General features: G+C 39.8%; 2 protein-coding genes across 11 annotated transcripts in view; both read right to left on the bottom strand.

Moving 5' to 3' along the window:
• The window catches only part of SLC9B2 (solute carrier family 9 member B2), a 60695-nt gene extending 57113 nt beyond the window's left edge, over positions 1-3582 (bottom strand). For 3 of the 8 annotated variants that reach the window (XM_055296873.2, XM_055296871.2, XM_055296875.2), the window contains exon 1: positions 2411-2857. The gene's annotated coding sequence lies outside the window, so the exon portion shown is untranslated. Of the gene's footprint in view, positions 1-2410; positions 3151-3372 lie in introns of those variants that run through there. The other 5 variants (XM_055296872.2, XM_055296874.2, XM_055296870.2 and 2 more) reach the window with 5 other exon arrangements.
• A 2391-nt stretch (positions 3583-5973) lies between these two features.
• On the bottom strand, positions 5974-26987 carry BDH2 (3-hydroxybutyrate dehydrogenase 2). 3 transcript variants are annotated; one of them, XM_063611152.1, is made up of 11 exons: positions 26691-26776; positions 24519-24637; positions 23073-23164; positions 22101-22179; positions 19676-19772; positions 18215-18323; positions 13538-13598; positions 12409-12522; positions 9411-9469; positions 8621-8713; positions 5974-6296 (listed from the first exon to the last, which is right to left on the bottom strand). In XM_063611152.1, exons 3-11 carry the CDS (start codon positions 23142-23144, stop codon positions 6243-6245), a joined length of 738 nt encoding a protein of 245 aa, XP_063467222.1. In that variant the 5' UTR covers positions 23145-23164; positions 24519-24637; positions 26691-26776; the 3' UTR covers positions 5974-6242. The 3 variants fall into 3 exon arrangements, with proteins under 3 accessions (XP_063467222.1, XP_063467223.1, XP_063467220.1); XM_063611153.1 differs by having other exon boundaries at positions 24519-24600; positions 26691-26773; XM_063611150.1 differs by lacking the exon at positions 24519-24637 and having other exon boundaries at positions 26691-26987.
• Positions 26988-27777: the final 790 nt, after the last annotated feature.

Genomic DNA, 27777 nt, shown 5'->3' with positions numbered 1-27777 from the left:
AAAGTGAAATATATTTACTAAAAGTTTAAAATATTATTTCTAGGCCCACTAAAATCAGAATCTACAGAGACTGAATCTACCCCAAGTGGGACAGACATGACTTATGGCCTGTCTAAATGCCAAGTGTTCAGGTGTGCCAGTGGGACCCTTCTCCAGCCCTAGGGATAAGTCATTATTGGTGTAAATCAATCTCTGTAACACCATTCCTCTTTGCCACTTATTGGCTAAGGACTGAGCATGATTCATTTCTTGCCATTGGAATTTGTAGGCAAGACTATTGGGGCACATTACGTAAGATTTTCCTTCTTAACAAACACAGAGAGAGAGGAGGAAAATCCTCTCCTCTTTTTGTCTTTAAATGACCAGGTAAAGAGGCAAGGGAAGTTGGGATTGTGGATGGGTTTCTTGGGACAATTCTAGCAGCCATCATTCACCCATGAAGAAAAGTCAAGATTAGCTGAACACAGAAAGCAACCTAGAGCCCTGATATTATTGAGCTACTGAACAAATCCTGGATCCACCTACTTTCAAACATCTTCATGTATGAGCAAAGTACATCAGTATTTTTGAAGGGAGTTTTGGCTGAATATCCTGTTACTTGCAGCCAAAAGCATCCTAACCAATATAACAGGTGATTTTGTTGCAGAACCATCCCTGAGAAGCCCTGATGAACAGCGATGATGAGGAACCTCTGTCTTATAAACTTTAGTTTCTTTCTAGCTTCTTGATACAGTGCAAAATCATCATAGACAATGAATGATCAGAACACTGCCTTTGTATTGAAATTTCTCAAAAATGTCCAGAAAATAACATTTTAGAAAGTTAAAAATTAGTGCCAAGGTTTTCACTGCTATTCTTTTAATCAATACAAATTATTTGGATTGTAAGATTATGTATTTCTCCTCCTCTACCCTGAAGTTAAATTGTAATATTTGAATATTGAATTAAGAAAAGTTGGACTTATAAACATTTGGTTGTTTTCCAAATTTCCACTCATGAAACAAAACAACAACAATAAAATATCACTACTACTGCTGCCTGGAGTTTCATTTCTGCTTTTTCTACTTGAAGAAATTCAAAATCTAACTCAAATGTCACCTTCTCAGTATTTCCTAACTCCAACATTGACAAACTGTCTCCCTCGTTTTCCTCTCTGAGGATTCATTCATTCATTCAACAAACAAGAGCTATTAAGCTCTTGTTAACGTCCCTGTCCTTGAGCTGAGGATTCAGAAGTGAACGGTCTTAAGTAGTTCCTATATTCAGATCTTGTAATCTAGTTAGAGGATGATAAATGATTCCTAAGCAATCACAATGAAATATGGTTAAGTTTCAACTTTAGACACATAACAACCCCATCCCTTAACAAGTTTCATTTGCTTTCTTTTTTTTTTTTGAGATGGAGTCTTGCTCTGTCACCTAGGCTGGAGAGCAGTGGCACAATCTTGGCTCACTGCAACCTGTGCCTCCTGGGTTCACGCGATTCTCCTGCCTCAGCCTCCGGAATAGCTGGAATTACGGGCGTGCACCACCATGCCCAGCTAATTTTTATATTTTTAGTAGAGATGGGGTTTCACCATGTTGGCTAGGCTGGTCTCGAACTCCTGACCTCAGGTGATATGCTCACCTCGGCCTCCCAAAGCCTTAACAAGTTTCTATGGTGTGCTAGGCACAAGAGTAACAAAGATGACTAAGATGCAGTCTGCCCTTTCAGGGAGGGTCAGAGACTGATATGTGTTTACCAAAATCGTTTACTCTTCTGCCTGGGTCCATAGTACATTTCCAGTCTCACTTGCAGGTCAGTGTGGCATGTGACTGAAGTTTGGTCAATGGCATGTGGACATAAATAGTATGTGATTTCCAGTCCTCACCCATAAGAAACAATCCTCATGCAATCCTCTAGTAGCTTTTCTTTTTCTGTCCGTTGCCTGGAAACTAAGGACTCCAAGGTCTTAGGGGATGGCAAAGCCATAATGTAAAAGGAGTTTGGGTTCCGGAATAATTGAGTAGAAGGCCAACAGCTGAACACGTGAATAGACTTGACATGAACGAGAAATAAGCCTGAATTATGTTTAGTTACTGAGATTTTTTACTTTATCTCTTACAGCAGCTACTGCTGTCTTAAGGTTATATTCTTCAGTCAATAGCATATGATGATTCTTAGCACCTCGAGGATGCTAACCCAGTCCACAAAGGCAACACCCTCTGGTTAATCTGAGAACTAAAATAAAAGCAAGCAAGAAAAACCCACGCCAACACCTGACAACAGTAAACAGACACGCGCCCGTCACCGGGTGTACAAACAGAAAAGGCTGGGCCCTCGCTCGCGTCTCCGGCCCAGCAGGCCTACAGGGTACCCGCCGCTGGCGCTGGGTTTATTTTTACCCTTAGTGTCTCTGAGGCCTCTCACCTGGCAGTCTCCGGCGAAGTCGACCAGGCTCCGTCTGAACGACTGGGAAAAGGGCTGTGGGGGAGGCGGCGGAGCCTGGTCTAGCCACCGCGCTCTGGGGTTCCCGATTCGCGCATCGTCCCAGGCTGAGCCGGGAGGCTGCGTTGACTGCAGATAACCGGTCGCAGGGCGCAGCACCGCGTGTAGTCGGCCCCGCCTTTCGCACATACGCGCGGGGCGACTCCGCGCAGGGAGGTCCGACCCGTCGTCGCCGGTACGGGCTCCGGAGTAAGCGTGGGTTGGTCCGGGGCCCGCAGCGGCAGCCCCGTGTGCCCTCCGCTGGGTTTCAGGTCCGGCGGCGCGGGTGCAGAGCCGCGTGCGATGCCGGGTGCGCGTGGCTTCCCCCGGAAAGGTGGCGCCAGGACGACTATGGGCCCACGTCCCGGCCTGGGAGCGGCACCGCGCGGCCGTTCAGCTGCTTATCCTCCCTGGGTGGGTCCGCAGGCTTCTGGGGCCAGGACCAGCGAGCTCCCGGGAAAGCTTCCCGGAAGGCTTACCCAGAGAGCGCGGACCCAGGCGCCGAGTCTTCCCGGAGATGACGAGACACCGCGCGAGGAGCACAGCTCAGGCTCCTCGGGACTCCGCGGCGCAGGCCGGGCAGCCCATTGCTTATTTTATCGTTCCCGAAACCAACCTCTAAGTTGTCTATCAGTCCTCCACCTTTTAGCTGTACCTCTTAGAAGTGTCTTCTCAGCTGCGGTGGGAAGATAGGATTCTTTCTTAAGGTGACCAATTAAATGGCGGGATAAAAGACTTGTTCTGCCCCCCTTTATCGCTTAACACCTGCCCTTCTTGTTGTATTTTAGATTTTTAACCCTTCTATCAGCAGTGTGATTCTATTTCATTTAATTCTCATTTTATGTTTGTGTCTTCCTTTTCTCTGTATTTCCTCTTGTGTGTGTGAAGACGCGCGCACCCCTTACCTGTTTTTCACTCCTGTAAGCAAGTGCCAATCTTAATCACCGCTTTTCAAGCAAGGGAGTTTATCCTCAAATTTCTCCACCTGTCAGAAACGATTCATTCTTGTCTCTCAGGTCCTCTTTTGTTTCTGAAGCCTATTGGATAGGTTCCATCCAATACCCTTCTTCAGATCATCTGAAATGATTATTTTCCTAAACGAAACTCTTCCTCTCCTAAAGCTTGTAAAAATTTCTAGTGACATTCAGCTTCCTCTTACCACAGGAATGACATATATTTTTCCTTTTAGTCATATGTACTTCATTAATATATCACCTGATTTGATTAACATGACTTTGGAGAACATTGAATTTTTTGGCTAGATTTTACTTCGTTTTTATTGCTGATAGTGTTTATAAAAATGTTTTATAGTTTATGGTCAGCTCTGAGAAAGACTAACTCAGATCCTTTGTTAATGTTGGAGCCCATTTTGTAGAATTCGTTGTGCATTTATTTAGAATTTATTTGTTCATAGCTATACATATATTATACATGTTCACCTGCTCACAGCATAAAGTATTTCATGACATACTTGTAAGAGTCAGTGTTCTATGAATTCACTAGAGAAGTTACAGCATTTTGATTATGATACACGAAAAGAAACCCAAGTCATTTAGCTAAACTCCTTAATTTCATAAACCAGAAAACTAAAATCCAAGATAGATTGGGTGACTTGGTCTAGATCACAAACCAAAGTTAGCCATAATTCAGTAGTGTAATGCCTGGTCCAAAACCTCATAGATAATCTAATAATCAATGAACTCTTTCGGAATGCTAGTCAAAATGTCCTTTTGTGTGAATTTTAATGTACCATCATCAACTGCATGATATTCTTCCCCATACACAAAGTGTTATCTTTTCATTGTCCATTTCAAAATTTTCCTTGTTAATATTAAAGTTCTAGGAAAAAAGGCTAAGAATAACTGCACATTTATTGAGTATCTCAGTGTGCATCATACCATTTGGTCATTTGAGGTTGCAACAAGTAAAAAACAAACATAAAACCCTTAAAAACAAAAAACTTTGCCCTGACAATGTTACAGAATTATCATCCATAAATTTACTTTTCTTGAAAAATTTATTTTCTTTAATTTCGTTTGTTTCCTGTTATATGATTTATATTTAAATTTACATTTATTTATCCAGAGACTATGTCCAAATTTTATGTCCTCTTTTCTGTTATCCTGGAGTTTGGTGAAGAAATCTGTACTTAATTTAAAAAAGAAATCCCTCTAACTGACAATATTGTCAGTTAACTAACTATATATTTCTTAGGCCCATGTCAAGTATCATTGCTTATTTTAATAAAGATTGTTTAGTTAGACTAAGAAAATAGTAAATAATTAATAAGGGATGGCATTCATTAAGTATAAACACTGGATTATTTTTCATAACATAACAGGTCAACAATATCATTTTGAGGCTGAACTCCTTTACTCCTTTTACTGTAAGCTATTGAAGCCAAACTCCTTCCTACCTTTGTTCATTTCTGATGGTGTAAAATTTTAAAATTAGGATCTACATACAGAACAACGCAGAATTATATAAAAATATTTGAATATTGAGGCCGGGCGCGGGGGCTCACGCCTGTAATCCCAGCACTTTGGGAGGCCGAGGCAGGTGGACCACGAGGTCAGGAGATCAAGACCATCCTGGTTAACATGGTGAAACCCCGTCTCTACTAAAAATACAAAAAATTAGCCGGGCGTGGTGGCGGGCACCTGTAGTCCCAGCTACTCGGGAGGCTGAGGCAGGAGAATGGCGTGAACCCGGGAGGCGGAGCTTGCAGTGAGCCGAGATTGCGCCACTGCACTCCAGCCTGGGCGAAAGAGCGAGACTCCATCTCAAAAAAAAAAAAAAAAAAAATTTGAATGTTGAAAAATAAAGTGGAAATTATTATTATTATTATTTAGGTACAGGGTCTTGCCCTGTCGCCCTGGAGTGCAGTGGCATGATTACGGCTCACTGCAGCCTCGAACTCTTGGGCTCAAGTAATCCTCCTGCCTTAGCCTCTCTCTGTTAACAGGCTGGTCCTGAACTCCTGACAGCAAGTGATCCTCCTGCCTTGGCCTCCCAAAGTACAGGAATTACAGGCATGAGCTACCATGCCTAGTCCTGAAATTACTATCTTCTTCCTTAACCCCCGCCCCCACAAAAAAAACCAAAAACTTCCTTTTTTTCTTCGTATTTACATTTTAATTGCATATGCTGCAATGGCCTATTTGTATCACCCCAAAGTCATGTGTTGACATTGTAACCCCCAATATGATACATTAGGAGGTGGGGCCCTTGAGAGGTAATCAGGTCATAAGGGTAGTGCCCTCACGAACAGGATTAGTGTCCTTATAAAAAGACACATAAGAGCTTGCTTTTTTTCTCTGCTCTTGCTATGTGAGGATATAGCAAGAGGACCATCTGCAAACCAGGAAGTGGGCCCTAACGAGATACCATATCTGCTGGCAACTTTATCTTGCACTTCCTAGCCTCCAGACTGGAAAGTAAATGTTTGTTGTCTATGACACTCCATCTATGGTAATTTGTTATAGCAGCCCAAAGCGACTAAGACAGATGCTTACATATTGAGATTTATTTTAAAAACTATTCTCTTGCTATGAGTTCAATATTTTTATTTCTTTACAATGATTTCAGAAGAGATTACAAAGAGATTAATATACTTAAAGAATCAGACTCTTGCAAACAGTGACATCATTAAAAAGAGCTTATTTTCATTAACATGTGATTAACAGGAAGGAGATGATTGGTGAGTTTTCTTCATAACCAGGTTCACTATGGATAGGAAGGGCCTGCCTTCCTTCCCACCATGGAGATCCTAAAATCACAAGCTCCAGCCTCCATCAATGATGACAGGGTTACCAGTTACATAGGCAGACTGCAGTGATAAACACAAGGAGACAGAACAATTAACCAGGTTTGATACAGGCTGTATTTTCAAATTTTCCTATGACTAGGGTAACTAAACAATTTACTCTTGTCCTAACAGGAAACCTCACTTAAACACTTAATTCAGGGAAATCCAAATTAACGTTTGGTTGATTTAGAACTGCTGAGTGTCCTGTGATCTGGAACTAAATGGCCTCTGGCTGGTGTCTAAGCACCTGTCACTGTTAGGTATTTGGTCTCAGAATCCCCAAATTAAGGAACAGTGATGTATAGCCATTCCCCAAATTAGGATATAGGCTAAAAGCACATTTTCATTTTGAAACTCAGAACTATTCAAAACTAGCTAAGTTTTATGCCACTAATAAACCTTTGAACATAAGTGTATCAGTCATAAAATGGTCATATTGATGACCAGTTTTTAAAAAAAGACAGCATATATTTAGTTGATCAATTATAAGTGGATAATTCTAGGAGCTGAAGCACACTAAATGTGTTTTAAAAATTTACATGAATAATAATAACTATAATCTATTAAGCTATAAAAATATTCTATGTTAGTTTCAGATATCCAAATCTTTATAAAACTAAGGAATTTAAAAAACAATTCCTGGTTTATTCCCATAAATTTTTCATTTTCTAAATAAGGCTGAAGTGATCTTTTTGGTAGAAGTTTAAAAATCTTTTAACTTAAAATGGATAATAAAGACTCAAACAGTCTAAATTCATCTAAAGCCTGAAACAATGGAAGAGGAAGTAAGGACATCATAATGAATAGAGAAATTTTAAGAGTTCAATATATAAAAGCTGATAATATACAGTAGGTGAACTAGGGAGTTACTAGTCACTTCACCAAAGAAATACCTCCAATTCCCCCAAGTTCTTTTAAAAGACAAGCTCTGTTACACATATGAACTCCTCTGGAAACCTCTAAAAAGCCAAAGGTAATTTTGTAGCACATTTCAAGCCAGAACACTTCCAAATATTTTGTAACCTAAGCTCTGGCTAACTAAGGGTAATTTAGCTTATCAGCAGTACCCAAATCAGATGAGCTCTGCTGAAGATATGGATTCAAAGAAATCACAAAGGCTCATGTGCTTCTCCATTACACATTTGTCTATTAATTTCCCCAGCTATTAACAATTGTTGTTAATAGTTGGGAGAAGTTCTGAGAAGAAACTGCGCTGTCACAGAAACATTTCAATCCCTGTATTTGTCACATTCACCAACTATCTGGTGTGCACCAAGTTACTGGGAAGAGGAGCTATCAGTTGTTCCCTCCTCACTCCCGCCTAGTCCCCTTTCCTTCCCTCTTCTCACACATTACAGTTCCTTGTTCCTGTAGTATTCAGAGACATAAAACAGAGGAGGATGTTCTTGTGCTCCATACCTTATAAACATCATTTTTGCTTTCATCTTAAACCATTTAAAAGTAAACAATAGCCATTAAGGAAAAAACTGTTAAACGGATGCAAAGTGGAAGAGATTAAATTAGGAGTTTCCATACACGATGATGAACAAGTAAGAATTTTTAAAAATATTTATTTATTTTGAGACGGAGTCTCGCTCTGTTGCCCAGGCTGGAGTGCAGTGGCCAATCTCGGCTCATTGCAACCTCCGCCTCCCTGGTTCAAGTGATTCTCCTGCCTCAGCCTCCTGAGTAGCTGGGACTACAGGCGCCCGCCACCACGCCCAGCTATTTTCTGTTTTTAGTAGAGATGAGGTTTCACCATGTTGGCCAGGCTGGTCTCAAACTCCTGAACTCAGGTGATCCGCCTGCCTTGACCTCCCAAAGTGCTGGGATTACAGGCATGAGCCACCATGCCGGGCCACAAGTAAGAATTAATAGAGAAAAAAGAGCCAGCGGAATTCTCCCAAACAAGTTACAAGTAAAACTAAAACACCACATGCCAATTCTGTGTCCACTGAACACAAATCTGCTTAATCCTCTCCCCATTCCACTTAAAGCTCTTATAACCCTGGAGGTTCAATTGTTTGACTTGCATTTAATCAGGGTTTCCCCAATTATAATTTTTGAAAGGAACTGTCTCTCAGAAAATTGAGCATTTTAACTTTTTTAGTCCTCCATTTTGTTTGCTACAAGATTTTATGTAAAGCTGAATAAGGAAGAATTAGTGGCTCAGATCAAAGTGGTCTTTCTTTGAGCAAATTAAATGAGAACTTATCCCTATCTTATAAATGTAGCATCTTAGCATATATATGCCATAAACTCTCTAAAATGATATTATTTTGATGAGCAAATTGTGGCCAAATGTGATTGAGGGTAATGAACTCCTTGGGAAGAATAGTGCTTACTTCATCAGAAGCCAAATACACGCAGAGCATGGCTATTTCTTCTGCAGTTGCAAATCTTCCTGTCTTTTGTCTCTTTAGGAAATCATTCCGTGCCTGTGACCAGAGACCATACCAGACATCAGTGATGGAAGCAGCTGTATGTGCTCACCTGCATCTTCTTCAAGGAGTTAAAGGCAAGAGAATCCACTGGCTTGCTGCCTTGATGAATAATCAACTAGGGTTATGGTGATTCTTTTGCTAAAGTCACTCAAATTGTTTGTGTTATACTAAAACTCACAGATATTGTGACAGATCAGAAAGCTAATATTAAAGGATGAGGGCATTATTTTTTCATCTTCAAAAGTTGTGGTAAAGTATACAGAATATAAAATTTACTATCTTAACCATTTTAAGTGTACAGTTCAATAGTGTTAGGCACATTCACACTGTTGTGCCACCATCACCACTGTCCATCTCCAGAACTCTTATTTTTATTATTATTATTTTTTCTTGGAGACAGAGTCTTGCTCTGTTGCCCAGGCAGGAGTGCAGCGTTGTGATCATAGCTCACTGTTGTACCTCAAACTCCTGGGCTCAAGCGATCCCCCAATCTCAGCTTCCCAAGCAGAGCTCTTTTCATCTTACAAAATGGAACCTCTCTACTCATTAAGCATTAACTACTCATTTCCCTCCTTCCAAGCCCCTGGCAACTACCATTTCACTTTCTGTCTCTATGAATTTGTCTGCTATAGGTATGGAAGAGGGCATTTATTAACCAAAGGTTTAAATACATTTTAAATGCTAGATATACCTCTTCAGGATTTCCTCTGGCTTGTATTCTTTCTTGTAGAGATGGCGTATCAACCGTTCCTAAATCAAAGGGGGATATTCAGCTTGGTTACTCACTTAGACTGAAAAAGAAGTTGATAACTAAACTTCCTTTCCATATGATAGTCAGTGAGATTCTTCTCCTTGACTTCAAATGACAACTTTACAGCTGCCTGCCTGAGGCCTCTTATTTAATAGGCTTATAACTTCTTCAATAACATTTCTATGATTTTAAAAACAGACTATGATTCTTTGTGACACTACGTAGGGACTCTGGATGAATCACCCAGCATTCTCAATGACATATATTTTAGTCATATTGCATTTATATGATGCTTTATGGATTTTAAAGACTTTTATGTATATTATCTCAGCTAATCCTCACAATAACCCTGAGATGTAGATAAAATCGTACAAGCACTTTGCCAGCTTAAGGAGCCAGTTTGCCTCAGTGATCTCAAAACCATTCTTTGCTGTCAAGTTCACTGTGGCATCTTTGGGGACAATCCCATGGCTACCATAGTACTTGGTAATTCAGGTGGTGCTAAATTTTTCTTATCACCTTGCCTATTTTCATTGTTTCAAATTCCTACTTTTAACCACAGTTTCAAGTTTTTAATCAAAAATATAATTTAATCTAATTTAAAATTATTTTACTTGAAAAAAGAAAAATAAGAACAATACTAACATTTTAAAATTCCACTTAGTTTATGGTCTCCTAGAGCAAGTTACCCAGACTTTTTTGTTAACCGACATAAACTGTTCGTTCTCTTTAGAGGGCCCTTTTTTCAGACTAAAGAGTACTCTGGCAAATAACGTGATCTTTCCGAGGTTGTAACATGGTTTTACAGTCATACTTCACCCTTGGATCATGTTCCTGAGAGTGCCATAGATTTGATCTTTGTTCAGAAAACATTTCTTAATTTTAGCATCATTTGCTATTTTTTCTGATGAAGCTGGAAATCTTCAAAATCAGAAAGCCTGACTCCGTTTTGGAACCCCCTCTTTAGGTTGGTTATCTGTCTCTTGTCACATTTTACTGTAAGAAGCCAGCACTTTTAAGACTCTGGGTAGAAATCGCCTTAACTAGGTCACCCAGTTCATTAGTAACATCTTCTACCTTCACACTACAGGCAACAGTGTTGATATACTTTCTGAAACTGTATGACAAAGACACTCTTTTTTCTAATTTTCAATAATATTTTCTTCACTTTCCTCAATAGCCTCCTTAAAGTCCACAGTTTTACCAACAGTGTGCACCTCAAGCTTTCACTAACAGTCTCTTCAGAATCCTTACAGCTTTAACAGCTTTGTCCCTCTGAGGTAAATGAACATCATGTCTTACATATGACTGGTACTAATGGCTATTAAATAAGAACTGTAGAGCAAGCCCATGCCTTTGGAGTATTCCAGTGTCACTGGGTTCAGCTGTGTCCATGGCACAGACATACTATGCCAGGGTCTACACAAGTCTGGCTGGAGATTTGTGACTATAACAACCATCAGCAGCATCTCAGACACACTCAGTCCTACTCAAGTTTTCTCCTGTGATTGGTTCACTGAGTCACAGCTAGTTCCTTGTTCCAAAGAGTTTGATAACATATTTTCCAATCTTCTGATAAGTCCAGTCGCTGAAACAACCACATTTTCCAAATCATTTTACCATTTATTCCACTGGGTAAATGGCACCAAGAATAGCTAGACTCAAGTATCGCCAGGATGTACATCAAAACCCAGTGAAATGACCTCTCATGTATTCTTCTTTTTCTTAGTGTTACCTATGTTTACATGTCTGTTCCAAGAAAAATAAAACAGAACATCTCAATTGCTGAAATTCTGTAGCTTGGGGGATGTTTAGTTTTCCCTCTTTAAGTCAGTGGGTTTCAACTGAAGATTCAATCAGAATCTCTTGTGGGTCTTTCTAAACAACACAATTCTCTCCATGAACTCCTTCCCTAAATTCTGGCATGCCCTTCAGGTTTGAAAGATCCCCAGGTCATACTGAAATGTTTCCCTTTCACACACCACCCCCCATATCAATTGTGCACTACCGAGGGAAACCTTGAGAAACCTTGATCCTGGATAAGCAATAATTTCTTTTTAAAGAATATTATAATCCTTATTAGATACCTTAAGTTCCTTTTAGATTGGTAGAACCAGACAAAAGTACATATCAATTTAATAAACACATCTATGATTATTGTGAAAATGAGACACATCCCCATAGTTATTAAGAAAAGGAAAGTTCTGCTTTTCTTCTTTCCTTTGTATGAGGGATTGGCACACCTTTCTTGGTAAAGAGGCAGACAAAAAATATGTATGGCTTTGAGAGTCATTTTATCTATTGCAACTATTATACTAAACTCTGCCTTTGTAGCATGAAAACAGCCATAGGCAATAACATAAGCAAATCGGGTGTGGAAGTGTTTCAGTAAAACTTTGCTTACAAAACAGGTGGTGACCCAGATGTGGCCCATAGGCCATGGTTTGCCGCCCCCCTTTTTATAGCATAAAGGAAGGTTAATGCCTCCTTTTTATTTATGGCCACCCCAGTGGTTCAAATGATTTTAGTGGATCCTTGTGTTTTGGAAGACTCCCCTTACTTTTTCCCTGCTGTCCTGTGAGCGTGGTCTATTTTCATCTTTCCCTTGACATCTTTCCCCTGAAAAGGTCAACCCTGGTCAGCTTCCCAACAGCAAGCCTGGCCAACTATGTCTCTTAGCCACTTGCTTCTGAATTGTCCAACACATGAGTAGCATTTAAGCCTTTTGCATCTGTGGCTCGTTCCCAGTGACTTAGGATCTCCGTCTCAACTTACAACTGTACTGTTACCTTAATAAGCCCAGCCCTCATCCCCTTTTTCTGAACTTTTCCCCAGAATACAATATAACATATGGTAAACAAACTTTTATAGATACATTTCACAGTGGCAAACACAGTGTCAGAAGGCCAAGTTCACAGCCCTGCAGTGCCTTTCTCACCTGGGCACACACAGTTGCACCTGATGCCCTGCTGGATGAAATCTGCAGCCACAGATTTTGTGAGGCCAATCACGGCTGCCTTGGTTGTGCTGTACACACATCGGTTCACAACTCCTGAGGGTGGAAGAAAGGTTCAACAATTGAAGGAATAAAAAATGTATTTTCCTTTAGAAAGGTAACACAAATAAGTTTTCCCAGTAGCCATTTTCATGCTTTCTCCCACATTCCTCCCCTTTTAAAAAGATTGATATCAGATTTTTTTCCTTTAATAGAGTCAGTTTCTAGATCTAGGGAAATAATATCAGTATAGGTGCCTATACTTAACTGAGACTTAATTGAAATGCTGAACTTATTTAACATTGGTAGTCTTAGTTTCTCATCATCAGTTGCCATAACTCTTAGGCAGATTCCAAAAGAAAATAAAGATTAATAACAAAACAATAAAACAGGAGGCCTAGGCACTTCTTTACATTCCTCTCTTGTGTATGTTGAACATGTGTATCTTTGCAAAGAGAAGAAATGTTATCTCAGCAGTAACTATTTCATTTTAAACTCACAGATCCAACTATGCCAGATTGTGACATAATCCACATTTTGCACTGCTGTCCTTGTCCTTCAACTTGACTTCTCGCTGATGGCTCAGATCAACTGTCTTTGTGAAGCATTCCACAAACTCACAGGCAGTTATTTCGCTGTATTTTGACAGCACTTTGTACAAACCTCTGTTACATATCATCACACTGGAGAAGATGATGTTTGCTGCCTTGCTTCTAGTTTTGGACTGTGAGTTCTTTTATGGGCAGAGCACATACCGGTGCTCAATACACTATTTTAAATTAATTAAATGTTAAATGGTTCTTTCTCCCAGTTTGATGTTCATTTCTGTATCCATTAGAAAGAATAAAAGGGAGGGCAAAAATACCCCACATTTTAATTTAATTTTACCACTGGCTCACATCTAGAGCAAAAGATCTGTGGTTAAGGAACTTAATACCAATTTGGAAAAAAGCAGCTTTGAAATCATTTCAGTACTTGAAATTATGTTCTCTGCTATGCCTGTTCCCAAAAGCAGAGCTCTTACTGATGTGCGTGTATGAGCATCACAGTCCTCAGAAGGAGACAGACCCACCTTTGATGCTGGAAGCCACGGAAGACATGTTGATAATATTGCCAGATTTCTGAGCAAGCATCTGCCAAAACAAAACAAATATATACATAAAAAAATCCACTTTGTGGGCTAAAACAGATTTGTGTTTTCTTAGGGTTTGCAGAATGAATTTAATTACTGTATTAGCTAGTCACATTAGGCACTATTAAGCAGTCTTAACAGTGAACCCAAAACACCTCATCAACTATTGCTGGGAAATGATGGCAATGTGACCGCACTCACTGGCATTTCCCAGGGAGATTACCACCTTCCAATGGTACAAGAATGTCAGCAAGACTACAAATGAATGCTGACTTAAATGAAATGCGAATAAATGTTGTTATTGTGTGTTACCGATGTTGGGAAACTTACTCCATTCAACACATATTTTTTGAATACCTAGTGAGGCCAGATATTGTGCTAGGTCCAGGAGATTACTGCCTACAGGAGACAACCAGTCTGGTTAGAGTGGCTGACATAATCCACATCCAGCCACAGCAGAGACCTCCACAGAGATCTAACAGCAGAGTGAGGGCAGAAAGGGAGGAATTCAGGCTGGGCGACACTCAGAGGGTACCTCCTGAGAAGGAAGGATATGGGCTGAATTTTGAACACTAGAGTATTGGTCAGAAAAAGAAAAGGATGTTTTGAGGAGTGGATACACAGGTATAAAGGTTCCATCAGGAACTGGGAGGAGGGGCTGGGTCTGGCTGGAATGCAGGGTGTGGAAGCAATGAGGCTGCAGAGGTCAACAAGGGCTGAATTTAGAACCTGGGTTTTACCCTGAAGGCGATGCAGTGACATTGAGGGTTTAAAGCAGAGGAGAAGTGGCATGTTCAGACTTGGGGACTGCAAGGATTACTCTGGGGCCCAGAGACTAGTGGAAGCTGATGCAGGGTTCAGGAAAGAGTGATAAAGGTGGAGCTGCAGAAATGTCTATGGGTAGCTGAGGAGGAGAGGGCTGAGGCAGGATGGGCAGGACCTTGTAGATGGTTGCTGCAGGGGTGGCGGGCCTCACCAATTTAGGGCAGTGTTTCCTAAGAACACCTTCTTCAGAATTCCCCCACTAAAGTGTGAATTTATTAAGATGAGTGTCTTTGGCTGTTTTGTCCTAGACAGTATACACAGTAGGCAGTCAATAAATGTTGATGAATCAGAATCTCCTGAGGTGCTAGTTTAAAACACAGATTGCTGGGCCCTGTCCTATAGCTAAATAAATATATAATAAAGAAAACTGCTATGAATTTAAAAATGTTTTCAAACTTTACTAATTATAACATGTATGTAGAAGTCTCAATAGGCAGTGTAAAGGGCTAGAGAAAAAAATGACTTTTGTTGGGATGAGTTTCTTTAGCAGCTTTTAGAAAAAGAGGTATAGGAAAGGGGAAAGTAAATAATTGAATGGATCCAGGATTGCTGTGGCCAAGATGATTGATTCCTTAGGATATTCTTCTGCTTTTGTTCTGAGATTTAGCTACTAATTGCCCCTAAAAACAGAATCTAAAATAACCCCAAGGCACTATGCTGAATGGACTAAGTGGATACAAGGAGAGGCTGACTGTAACCCAACCAAGTTAAGGAAGACAGCAGGGGAAAAAATAATGTTTAACTTAATTGTGTGTTTTATATAATAAAGAAGACCATAATGAAATGGGGTTCTCATAAAAATTGTCAAGAATGTTGGTCAAGTGTAATGATGTTGAAAAGTAAGCCTTAAAATTGTTCTTTCTTATCCATTTTAGCAAATAGCATTCCCCATTTAAAATACATGTAGAATACATATACCCCAATTTAATACATAAAGATGGGTTATTAAGTAGGTTCAATCTCGAGTCCTCTCTAGAAATGCAATATTATCTCAGGCAAAACCTTAGAATAAAGCCACCTAAGAGATGTTAGTGCTGCCCCCTAACACTTGCACTGTCTATTCAACCAAGTTCAACCAAGGTCCCTCTGCTGCTTCTAGAGCCCATAGTCGGTGCCTGTTCCCATGCTGCCTTCCCAGTCCAGGTCAGGAGCTGTCGTCATGGTGTCAGGCTCTTCCTGGCTCCCCATGCAATAACCCTCTCTGGCAGGCATGACTATAAAGTGAAGTGCCTGGTACATAGTACTGCTCTCTAGGATTGATCTCCCAGAAGCCTAGGTAGGGGCTAGAAATACCCCTTAAGAGTCCCTGGAGCTGTATCTAGTTAGTCGTAATCTGACCCAGCCCTTCTGTCTCCATTGGCCAGAGCTCAGCCCCTAACCCTGGTGGAACTTGGCCACTTGGGTCCCCAGTGGTTCCTGCTAGACTGACAACCTTGATTCATTTATTTATTTGACAAATGTTTGCTGAGCACCTGTATATGCTAAAGACTCTTCTAAGACACAGCAAGGTGGGGGAAAAAAGCAAGCAAACCAACCAACCCAAATAACAAAGATATCCCCAAATCTTTGCCCTAATGGATCTTCTCTTCTGGTGGAGTCTGGATTCTGCATTGACCTCTTCTTAAAGTATTTTCAACTTGTTCTCTGGCTTTTGACTGATCTTCCAGTCTTGGAATGCTTTCCTGTGTATCTATCCATGAATAAAAATTTCCTATGAGTGTTCTATGTTGTGACCAGCTGACCTTCCAGAGCTGCCTGGACTCCAAATCCTAGCTTCCCCTGGAAAGTTCTAACATGAGATATGTGTGTCACAGTTAATGATACAGAGGATCCTAGATAATTACGGCTGGAAGTGATTGTGTAACCTATCATCATCATTTTTTAGCTAAAAGAAATATGTACTGGGAGGGTACAAGTGCCATCTCTATGGCACATGGCCAATTAGGGGCAGGGTGCAGACTGCACCTAAGGACTTCTGATGATAAAGTCCAAGACCAGGATTCGATTTTGTCAAGGTCACTTTAAACAAGAGGCACTAGAACCTTCTAATACCATATTCCTGCCATTAACATCTCTTGGGATTTTTTTTTTTAAACAAATCTGTGTTTTTGGCCCATATGGATAATTGTTAAGATATTGTAAATCACAAGCAAAACTCACTAGTTTGCAAGTTAATGTTTGTATATTTTAAAAATTAACACAAGTTTACATTTCAGCTCCACTGTACTCCAAACCTACTTCCTTTACTAAAATTTGTAAAGCACTTTAGAGCCTGGTTTTGCAAATGAGTCTCATGCATGTGCCACAGTCTTACCCACGATGACCTAAGCTTTCCTCCTGTACCACAGTCTCTGCTCTACCTCTGTAGCCTACGCAAAGGATCTGTCTTCAAAAATACATTCGTGTTCCAAATAATACAGTTTCTCATAAACTCCAAAGAGGCTAAAAAAGCAACTTACATTTAAAAAAACAATTTGTTATAAAAATTTGCTAGTTCAGCATTCTGTGGACCCACCCAAAAATCCCTTCTAGTCACTAAACAGGTAGATTTTTCAAAGTTTCTTCATTACTAAGTCAGTTTCTCTAATTTTCCTGTTAATGTTCATCTGGAACCTTAACATTAAGTTGAATATTCAGAGTAGAATATCAGCCCTGCTGTGCCATTAACAAAGCTCTTCGCCTGCCCGGACATGGACAGGACATCAAATCCAGCTGGGATGGAAGGGAAAAGTTGTTCTTCTGCATTTCACTGAGTTCAATTTACAACCTTGAGTTGAGCTGGCTCTGTACCCAGTCAACCCCTTTCATTGTCTCAGCCTGCGCTGTCTGTTACTACTGGTTTATAAGCTCATTTGAAATCAGGGATGTATGTTGCTCATATTTATACTCCCCTAGGATACTTTATATAGTGATTTATACCAAGAGGTGCTTAATGCTAGTTTATAAAATAAACTTTAAAACATTGATGCGCTGTGTGAAGGCTTGAGAATTCAAGGGAAGCAGGCCTAGGAGGAATGCTGTCTTGAGCACACACTGTCTCTTACTGTGGTTCAGATCAAAACAAGAGCAAAGGGAGACTCTTCAGGGTAGAGAAAAGCAATGGGGTACATCCCTCTTGAGAGTGTGAGCCTAGACTGAAATTCATGAAGGGGCTCAATGTCCAGGCTTTAAATCTTGGTTCTAACCATGTGCTGGTTGGGTGACCTTGAGCAAGTTGTCTGAACTCTCAGTTTCATCTTCTGAACAATGGATGAGATAATAGTATCTACCTCATACACTCATTCCAGTCTCGTGTGCCTCCCTGCTGTTACCTCTGCCTGGAATCCTCTCCCAAGGTACCTGAATGATCAGCTGTCTCATTTCTCGGACTGCTATGACAATTTCACTTTCGCGGTGGAGTCCAGAGGGGCCTCATTGATATCCTAGCTTCTTTCTCTTCATTATACTTAAAACCACGCCACATATTCTATGTCTATTTGATTACTAATTGTCCCGTCTCACACCCAATAATGGAACCTGCCTTATAGAAGGCACTTTGTTTAGTTCACTTGTGTATCTTCTGTGCCTAGAATGGAGCCTGGCATGTGGAAAGTGCTTAATAAATATTCCTTGAGTGGATGAGCTGGAAGGTTAAATAGATTAATTTATGTGAAATGCCTTGATATAAATGTTCAATGCATGTTAATCATTGTGTTAGTTATCACTCTTCAGCACATGTGGGAATCCCTTCTGTGTGCCCAGTACAGAGACCTAATGTGGTGCTTATCCTGGTGGTGGTGGTGGTGATCTTACTTTAGGAAGGAATGCCTTGATCATCAGGTACATGCTGCGCACATTGAGATTCATTGAGAAGTCCCAGTCTTTCTCTTCACAATCCAGGACAGTTCCATGATGGACAAAACTAGAAGAGTGATTAAACAATGGAGGAATAACTGCCATTAAAATTTTTCTATTCCATTTGCTGATTATTTTTATGGTCACTTAGTGACTTAGATCACTGTCTCTTTCCCTTATCAAGACTTTAAACAAATCATAGTATCACTTAGTACATTATATTAGTAAGAATCCCAACAACTTAAGCTAGAAATGTCATCTGAAAACAAGATCCTTCTTGTTTTCCAAACAAAAGTATGGTCACCAAACATAAGAAGCTTTATATTAATTGTGCTGGAAACATCAATGCCATTAAAAACAAACAACAAATAAAGGAGAACAGGGCTAGGCATGGTAGCACACACCTGCAGCCTCAGCTACTTTGAAGGCTGAGGCAGGAGGACCACTTGAGCCCAGGAGTTTTAGGGTGCAGTGAGCTATGATCATTCCACTGCCCTCTAGCCTGGGGAACCAAGACAAACCCTGTTTCAGAAAAAAAAAAAAAAAAAAAAAAAAAAAAAAAAAAAAAAAAAAAAAAGAGAGAGAAAAAACATCTGCCCTATTTGCCCATGTGATTCCTATTTCAAGAGCAACAGTGCCCTCAGGTGGCACAGATTTAGAATTCTCAAGGGAAATGCAAATTGCAAGGAAAACAAGTGTCTCTACATCTCAGAGCAGCAAAGTGATATTGCTAGTGTTCTAACATACTGAGAGATGTTAGTTTGTTTTAAGGGAGACGTTAAGGCGGAACAAAACAAACCCTTAAAGTAGCCTTCACTATTTTTCAAGTTACGTTTTCTGAGGGAAGCTTCCAAAACACTGGAACCCTTACTGATTTGGTCCTCTGGACCCAAATTATGTAATTAATTATAAAATATTGTTGGCTGTGACTTCCATGTACCAAAGTTCTGCCAGCTCAGTCAGAATGTCAGTTTCATGACAGCAGGAACCACATGATATATTTCTGCATCCCCTACATGGGTGAAAATTTAATAGATGCTCACAAACCAACTTTGCTAACTATTTGTTTCATGTTTCTGGCTGTATTCTTACATGAGGATGCAAGACTATTTATAAAATAGATTATCAGAAATTATTGCTTTAATTTAACTTCCATACATTGTAACACATAATACAGCTTTGTATCAGTATCATCTGTCTTGAGTAGACCTCATTTGCCCCAGATCATGTCACACTCTAAGGCTGTCTTATCTGCTGAATTTTATGTGTAATGAAAATGCTGTGTAAAATCTAGCCATATTTCCCAAGGAATATGTCATGGTTCACAATGAATGATTTTGCCATATTATCAAAATTCTTTGAATGAAAGTCATAGAAAACTTTCTGTAAGGAAAGTGAAATTAAAAAGTTATGAATTACCCAGCAACATTAAAGAGAACATCAAGTCTCTCAACTTCATTGGCAAACTGATCAATTTGTTTCTTCTTTGTGACATCAAGGACACGAGTTTGAATACCTGAAAAATAAAACAAGAGGCACTATTCCTAAAAATGTTTAGCCTTGAAGGTTTAGCTGTTTTGAAGTGTGAAGTGTGAAGATGGCAACATCTATCCAGCTAGGCTTCATAGATTGCTGACCTTCTTACTAGGGCCTTAAGAATCTTCAGAGTTTCATTAGTAAACTTAAAGTCCATCTTGACTCCTCCAATAACCCATCCGTCCCTCTTCCTTCCTCTCTGTCCATTTTCCAAGTTGAATAATAAGGGTCCTTTCTGAGTAATGGCTTTATAGTAAAGAATGACTGGTGTACATTAGATGTTTCTCAGTAAGCCAGCAGTAATAACTGAAAATGGGCTCATTTGAGCCTATCCTTCCCCTGCCAGAGACTGGGTTGCTGGTACCTATACAGTAATGCTGAATTTTGTCTGAGTGAGGGGTGGGGAAGAGCAAGGGTTCTGGAATAAGAGACTGTTTCTATTTGTGAGCTTCCCCTTTATGTCATTTCCATTATTTATTAGAAATGACTATGTTAGTCAAAGACATCCAGTCAAATACATGTATTTCTGGACTAAACTGCAAGGAGAAGAAATGAGGGGGTCAGAAGAAGGGATGACACACTTGAAGGCTAGACATGAGAGATCTGGCATGGCGGGCACCTGAGAGATACACACTGTACTAGTTGCTGAGAAACTCCAAACAGTGTCTAACAAAAGCAGCAGTCATCATTATAAATATATACACATATTATTTATAATGTCCAAAATATATATTATAATATATAGTAATATAATTTATAACATATACAATGTATTAATATGTATATATAATAATATATGTATAATACATATATTATAATATATAATTATTTATAATGTGTATTATATTTTATAATTCATAATATATTATAAATAATATGTGTATGGTTTATTTTATTTTGGGGAAATATAGAAAGAAAAGATTCATAAGGAAAGCGAAGACTTGAAATTTTGTTTCAGAAACATTTCCTTATCTTTGTGCTTTCCCAGTGCAGCAGCTTTACTTTGACTTGTTTGAATTATAGTTCAACATATTCCAATTCAATTAACTAATTCGAGGAACTAATTGCTGTTTGATTATGTAACCTGTTCTATTTTGCTGTGAGGGTTAACTTTCAGATAGGTTCTCTGTTCTGATTTCTTTGGGTAAACTGCAATTAAAATCCTTTGATGTTGGAGTTTGGTTCAGTGGGGTGAAGAAGTGGTGGTGCACACCTAATAATCTGGGTAATCTCTTAGGGTTTCTCATGATGATGTGTGATTTTTAGGGCTGAGCTGTCTCCAGTATGGTAGCTACCAGCCACATGTGGCTACTGAGCACCTGAAATGCAGCTAGTCTGAAATGAAATGTGCTGCAAGTGTAAAATACACATGAATTTTAAAGATTTAGTATGAAAATATCGAGATGTTGGTCAAAGGGTACTCTCTCGCAGTTATAAGACTTCATGTACAGTACAGTGACTATAGTTATGAATAATGTATTGTATACTTGAAATTTGCTAAGAGGGTAGATCCTAGGTATTCTTAGCACACACATACATACACACAGAGGTAACTAAATGAGGTAATGGATATGTTAATTAGCTTGACGGTGATAATCATTTCACAAGGTATTTTACAACGTATATGAAAACATCATGTTGGACATCTTGAATATATGCAATTTTTATTTCTCAATTATACCTAAAAGAAAATTAAGAGAAAAGCTGCAAAGAAGAGAAAATTAATGATTGAAGTTTGTAAGAAACTTCTAATAATTTAAATAAAAAATTAGTAAGAAAAAAATTAAAATATTCTATTAATTTTTTAACTTGACTGCATGTTGAGATTATATTTTAGATATATTGGATAAAAGAAAATATATTATTAAATTAATTTTCACTTGTTTCTTTTTACTTTTTTAATGTGGATACTAGAAAATTTAAAATTACACAGGCAGCTCACAACATGTTACTATTAGACAGGGCTATCCTAGAGGAGGAGGGCACAGAAGTGAAAAGCTGTCATGAAAAGTTAACCTAACAACTAGTAAATTTTCACATGTAAGTTTGTAATTAGGAACTGAATCCCTCAATGTGTTGGCTAAATAAAGGATTGTAAGTATTTGTCCTCAAATTTTTTTATGCATGTAAGTACACAGATTTTTGTCTATAGGTTCACAAAATAGAGATTTCATACCGGAGAGTGAGAATCTAAAAAGTAGGGCAGTGGAGCTCAGTAGCTAAGGAATTTTCTTTCAACATGTGAGCACCATGCTTTATAATACCTTGCAGACACTGAATCCCAAGTTCAAGCTGCTGAGTTGCTTACCCGGGTACTTTTCCAGTTCCTGAAGTTTTGACTCATTAATGTCTGTGGCTATGACTTTGGCACCTTCTCTTGCAAAAGCCTAGTAGACACAAAGTACAAATAAATCCCTTGTTTACTTGAATAAACTGTGCTCATGAATGAAACATCATGTGGTCTTTTTCTCCTTTATCTTATTTTCGTTGTTCTTTTCCCTATAAGATAGCTAGAATTTCAAACTATCTAGTCTTACCCCTTCTCCATTGTTATTATTTTTATCATTAATTAGAACAATGTGACATACATTGTGCTTGTCATCTTAGTCCCTTTAACTAATATCAAACAAAATAATGTTTTAAAAAAAATGACAGCTGTTTTCAATACTCTCAAAATACTGCTCTTCTGTAATGAGACTATATATCATTTCTGAGTTTGAGTTACTAAACTCCAAACAATAAGAGAAAAATTGGTTGTTCCAACACTTTTCCTACTGAGAGTATGCTAGTGCTTTCATAAATGTCAAACCATACCCTGCCGTTATACTTAAGGTACTGTTATACTTAAGGTGCCGTTATTAGCTTAAGTGGGGTACATAATGTAACAGAAATTGATATAAATCAGGAGACCAAGGTAACCTGTCTTATAACTATGGAGTCATATATCTAAATTGACACAATTTCAGAAAGCTGTGTAACCCTGTTTGCCCTCTGTAGCGAATATATTATGATGCAGAGAAACCGAAGTAGGGAAGTTTCTCAGAGTCAATGGTTATCAGTGATGTCATGTACTAAACATGAGGCATTTATTCCTTCATCTGCCTGGGGTCAGGAGTAGGGACCTATTTATTTATTTATTTTTATAACTTAAGACAACAGAAGCACAAAAGTAAAAAAATTAAAAAGCAGAGCAGAAGTAAACAACCATGGCATCAGTCCACATAATTCAATATGTCAAGAGTTAGTAGGCAAACAACAAAGATAGTAACTTATAACTTACTAAGGCAGCTGCTTGGCCAATCCCCTGAGCAGCAGCTGTCAGGATGATGACTTTCCCATCAAGTCGACCCATAATGGAACCTGTGGTTTAATCTAAAGACATGTGTGTTTAATGGGTTATACTGTAGAACATGATCTTGAGCAGGCAGTAACATCTAGAATGAATAGTTCAGTGTGCTCTTTTAAGAATAATTTAGTGAGCTTCTTCAGGAACTTGAAGACAGCACCTCTGTGCAAGTAGTCCCATCATCTGAATTCTCCTAGAATGCTTACTCTACATACCTAGCTTTGTATATCAAACACATTTACCATAACCCACTGAAGTGATGACTGGTGACAGACATTGGCCTTTTTTTTTTTTTTTGAGATGGAGTTTCGCTCTTGTCACCCAGGCTGGAGTGTAATGGAGTGATCTCGGCTCACTGCAACCTCCGCCTCTTAGGTTCAAGCAATTCTCCTGCCTCAGCCTCCCGAGTAGCTGGGATTACAGGTGCCTGCCACCATGCCTAGCCAATTTCTGTGTTTTTTTGTAGAGATGGGCTTTCACCATGTTGGCCAGACTGATCTCAAACTCCTGACCTCAGGCGATCCACCTGCCTCAGCCTTCCAAAGTGCTGAGATTACAGGCGTGAGCCACTGCGCCCAGCCCAGATATTGCACTTTAATCTACCTCACCCTTCCTTCAGTACCTGGAGAGGATAGCCTCTGGTGCTGAGTTTCCTCACTACCACCATCGCTGTCTCCATGACCCCTGCACACATTGCTATGACATTATTTGTGTCCTTACTACTCAGGGCTGCTTCTTGATTTCTCTTCCATAAACTTTTGTTGAGGTTTGCACTATCAATTGCTTATGATTTTTTCTTTTCTCTTGGAAAGATTTCATAGTTGGTCTCAGATATTCATCGAAAAAAAAAGGATGGAAAAATCAAATCACATCCAATACTCCCATTTTACAGATGAGGAAACTGCTGAAACCTGCCCGATGTCATAGTGCCAGTCAATGGGAAAGCCAGAACTAAACTTAGACTGCCAGACTCTTTTGCTATGTGAACAGTCCAGCCCACAATGCTGCTGATCCTCTTATAAAGTTTAAGCAGGCAGTAGTAACACATTAACAGGCATAATCAGTAATTTCTAAAAGATTGAGAAACACTGATACGGGGGCTCATGTTCATGAGATATTCCACCAGTGCTTGGATTATAGATCACAAGGTGAGAGAAAAAGCTAGTAGTGAGGCTGGGGGTGGAGAAGAGTCAAATGACCATCAAATGAGGCTGTCTTCAAGGACTCAGGCTCCAAGTCTTACTGGGCTCTGTCATTAATGTGTGCCTCTGACCTCATACGAACTCACAACGTGGCTGCTTTGTCCAAGGCATCATATCCACATTTCAGGCAAAAAGAAAGGGAGAAGCAAAAGCCAAAAGGCTTTCAGAGAGGCCTCACCTTTCTATTTAAGAAGGAAACCTTCTCAGAAATTCCCAGCTGCAGTTCATTCACCAGATCTATGCTACTTCGCCACTCCTAGCTGCAAAGAGTTTGGAAGTTGAGACTTTTGTTTCCAGCTTTGATAAAGTGAAGAACAGGGGAAAGTGAGTTGGATGGTGTTTATGAACCAACTTACAGTACATGCACGACTAGCCTACACAATCACTCTGCTCCATTATCTGCCTGATTTTGTACAGGTTGATAGCCTTGCCTAAAGGGCTTATATTACCTAGTCCTTTCTCTTTGAACTTATCTCAGTTCTCTCTTTAGCCAAACTTTTTTTTTTTTTTTTTTTTAAATACCCAATATGCTCTTCCATTTCAAACCTCCACACTTGGTCCAAGGTCCACATGGTGAAGGGCAAGTTACTCCTATAGGCAACAGCCACTGAAGGATTTACGGAAAGGGTGTGACATGATCAGATTCGTATTTTGGAAGGACTGCTGTGGAGAACATACCTGGGCAGGAGTATGGGGTGCCATTATGAGGCTGCTAGGGTTATCTTGGGGGCGGGGGGGCGCTGGTGAAATAGCAGGGCTGGAGAAAATAGCAGGGATGGAGAGATAGGTGGATTGGAGAAGTGTTTCAGAGATAAGAGATAGGTAGGACCTGATCACCAACGTGGCTAATTTCAAAGAAATGGTATTTGCCCAGTGTTTTACAGCTATGAATTCAAACCTAGGCCTTCTTGTTGCAGGTCCAAGGGAAGATCTCATGGCATTGTCTCATGGTACTCAAAGCCCTGCCGGCCTCTCTAAATCCCCACTGTGGCACCAGGAGCCTGTGCCTCGCAGACCGCTGACCCAGGAAGTAATGGACAATGAGGCGCAGCTGCTGCTGCCTCTCTGAGCTTGTGCTGAGGCCACCTTCTTGGGGCCATTACAAGCCAGTGCCTGAGCATGCATGCTTACTAAGGCAGACCCATTTCTGGGAGACATAGAGCTCCTCCCCAACGGATGACTGGCTGGAGAAGCTCCTTACTACCTTGCTGAAGTTCTCTTAGACTGCACAGCTGTCTGGGATGCTTCCACTCAACCTGGCTTCCTTCTCTTCCGCCCTCGCAGGTGGACTTGCATCGAGGTCTGATGGCTCTCACAGCCTTCCCTAGTTCTCTCCTCATTCTCTCTCACACCAGCATTTCCCCTAATAAAATCCATGCATATTTAATTCTATCTTGGAGTCTGCTTCTTGGAGGAGCAGACTAACACAATTATGTAAGAACTGGCTCCAGGGATCAGCTTACAACTCACTGACTTCCTCTGAGTTTGTCCACATTTTTTAGGCAATGGGGAAGCTGGACTTTAACAGTGCCTGACCTACTTTGATGCAATGAATTTTTGCTTTTTTACTTCTTACACAAAAGATAAACATGGAATGTTTATCATTTCAACATGGAATGATAGTTTCTAAAGTATAACTTCAGAAAGATATACTTTATCTTTATCCTCCTTGAATCCTAAGCATGGTGTACAGAAAGCTATTTTACAACACTGTCATTAGTGATATTGGGTGTATGGCCCTGTAAAGCCTCCAGTCAAAGGTTTTGCTAGGAATCTTTGCCACCCGAAGAAGCACTTCCAGAACAATTGCCGAAGCACAGAGCAGCCTTTCTACGCACTCTGAAAACCTCCTCTTAGTTGGCTTTCCTGTCTTTCTGGGACCAGATTTTGGGGTCAAAGCCTTAACATTTGATAAACTGTAATCTCAAACTAAAACAGATTTCTTTGGGAAAATGAGAGTAAACACGGCCTGAAATGGTAAAACAAGTACCTCTCAATATATCCAGTGTGAAAACCATACATGTTGGCTTCCTTAGTCCAAAAGTTAGAATCAAAATGTTGATTTTTGATTAGCAGAGACACAAACAGCATATTCAGGAAGTCATTGTTTTCAAGAGCCAGAAAGAAAAATGTTCACTTAGGATACCGTAACAATCCTTTTTTCTTGGGCTACTTTATAAAACATACATACGACAGAGTTTCAGGCTCATTAAAAATCCATCTTTACACTGATCTAACTGCTCAGATTAATTTTGAAATAGGCAACGTGCAGAACAAAACAACATCTAAAAATTAAACCTCCCCTCTTTCCTTTCTAAAGTTTCATTTCAAAAGTATTAGGAAATCTTACTTTAAGCAGCGAGCTGATGGCGTTCTCCAGAACTCGGTGGGAGCAACAAACTTGAGACCTTTGACTGGAAGCAAGTCAAGTGCTTAATAATGCATGCTGGGATTTGTAGTTTCCCTGCTGTCAGAGTTTAGTGGCGCCATCCATGCACTTTATAAATGTATGTGCTGCCATCTAGTGGAGTTCAGGTAGAACTATGAATTCCAAGTGGAAGGTGAAAAGTGGAAAAGCACCTTACAGCTTACTTAGGATGCGGAAATCATTTCCTTCACTTAAATCTCTCCACTTCTCTGTTTTGTTTATGCCTACTATATGCAGTGCCAGGGTAGACGAGATTGGCTGAGCTGGAAACTGCGTGTAGAAGATAGCAGAGCAACAAAATGGAACCCAGGTCACTGAAAATTCTAGAGCCTTCCTGTCACTTGTTTTTAGGGAGAGAAATAAAAAAAAAATCCTTTTTGTTTAAGGTACAGTTGTGATTTTTATTTTTTCATGCTCAGACTATTCTAACACTAACGCACATTTAGCGGCAGAATGCCAGGAGCCTTACTACACTGGGAATGGGGTCGGGGAGAACATGAAACTTGGATGACAGGGTGGAGGCTTAAAAGAGAACATGTTAACAGCAAAAACAAACAAACAAACAAACAAACAAAAACAAAACCAGTTTGGCTGAAGAGGACAGAGATATAAGGCCAAAAAGAAAGGACTAGATCTCATGAGCCCTCTAGGTTACGATAGCACATGTATCTGTGGTGCCATTGAGCAGAGTGATTGTGTAGGCTACTTGTATATGTACTGTATAAATTGGTTTCCTTGGCACTCATCCAACTCACTTTCCCCTTTTTTCACTTGTCAAAGCTGGAAAACAACAGTCTCAACTTCATAACCTCTTTTGCTGCTGGGGTGGCCAAGCAGCATAGATCTTGCCAATGAAATGCAGGTGGGAATTTCTGAGGAGGGCTTCCTTCTTCAATAGAAAAGTAAGCCCTTCTGAAAGGCTTTTAGCTTTTGCTCCTCCCTTTCTTTTTGCCTGGAATGAAGATAGGATGCCGTGGGACAGAGCAGCCATTTAGTGAGTTTGTTTGAG

Source organism: Symphalangus syndactylus, chromosome 10 (assembly GCF_028878055.3).
Source record: "Symphalangus syndactylus isolate Jambi chromosome 10, NHGRI_mSymSyn1-v2.1_pri, whole genome shotgun sequence".
NCBI lineage: Eukaryota > Metazoa > Chordata > Mammalia > Primates > Hylobatidae > Symphalangus > Symphalangus syndactylus.
The sequence above is the reverse complement of the archived record's forward strand: the minus strand, read 5'-3'. Positions and strand labels throughout refer to the sequence as shown.

Coding starts and splice junctions, on each gene's coding strand:
- BDH2 (XM_063611150.1), bottom strand. CDS start 23,144: ATGGGTCGACTTGATGGGAAAGTCATCATCCTGACAGCTGCTGCTCAG. Junction 22,180..23,072: donor TTGGCCAAGCAGCTGCCTTA/GTAAGTTATAAG, acceptor TGTGTCTACTAG/GCTTTTGCAAGAGAAGGTGC. Junction 12,523..13,537: donor CGTGGCTTCCAGCATCAAAG/GTGGGTCTGTCT, acceptor TTCCACCCTCAG/GAGTTGTGAACCGATGTGTG.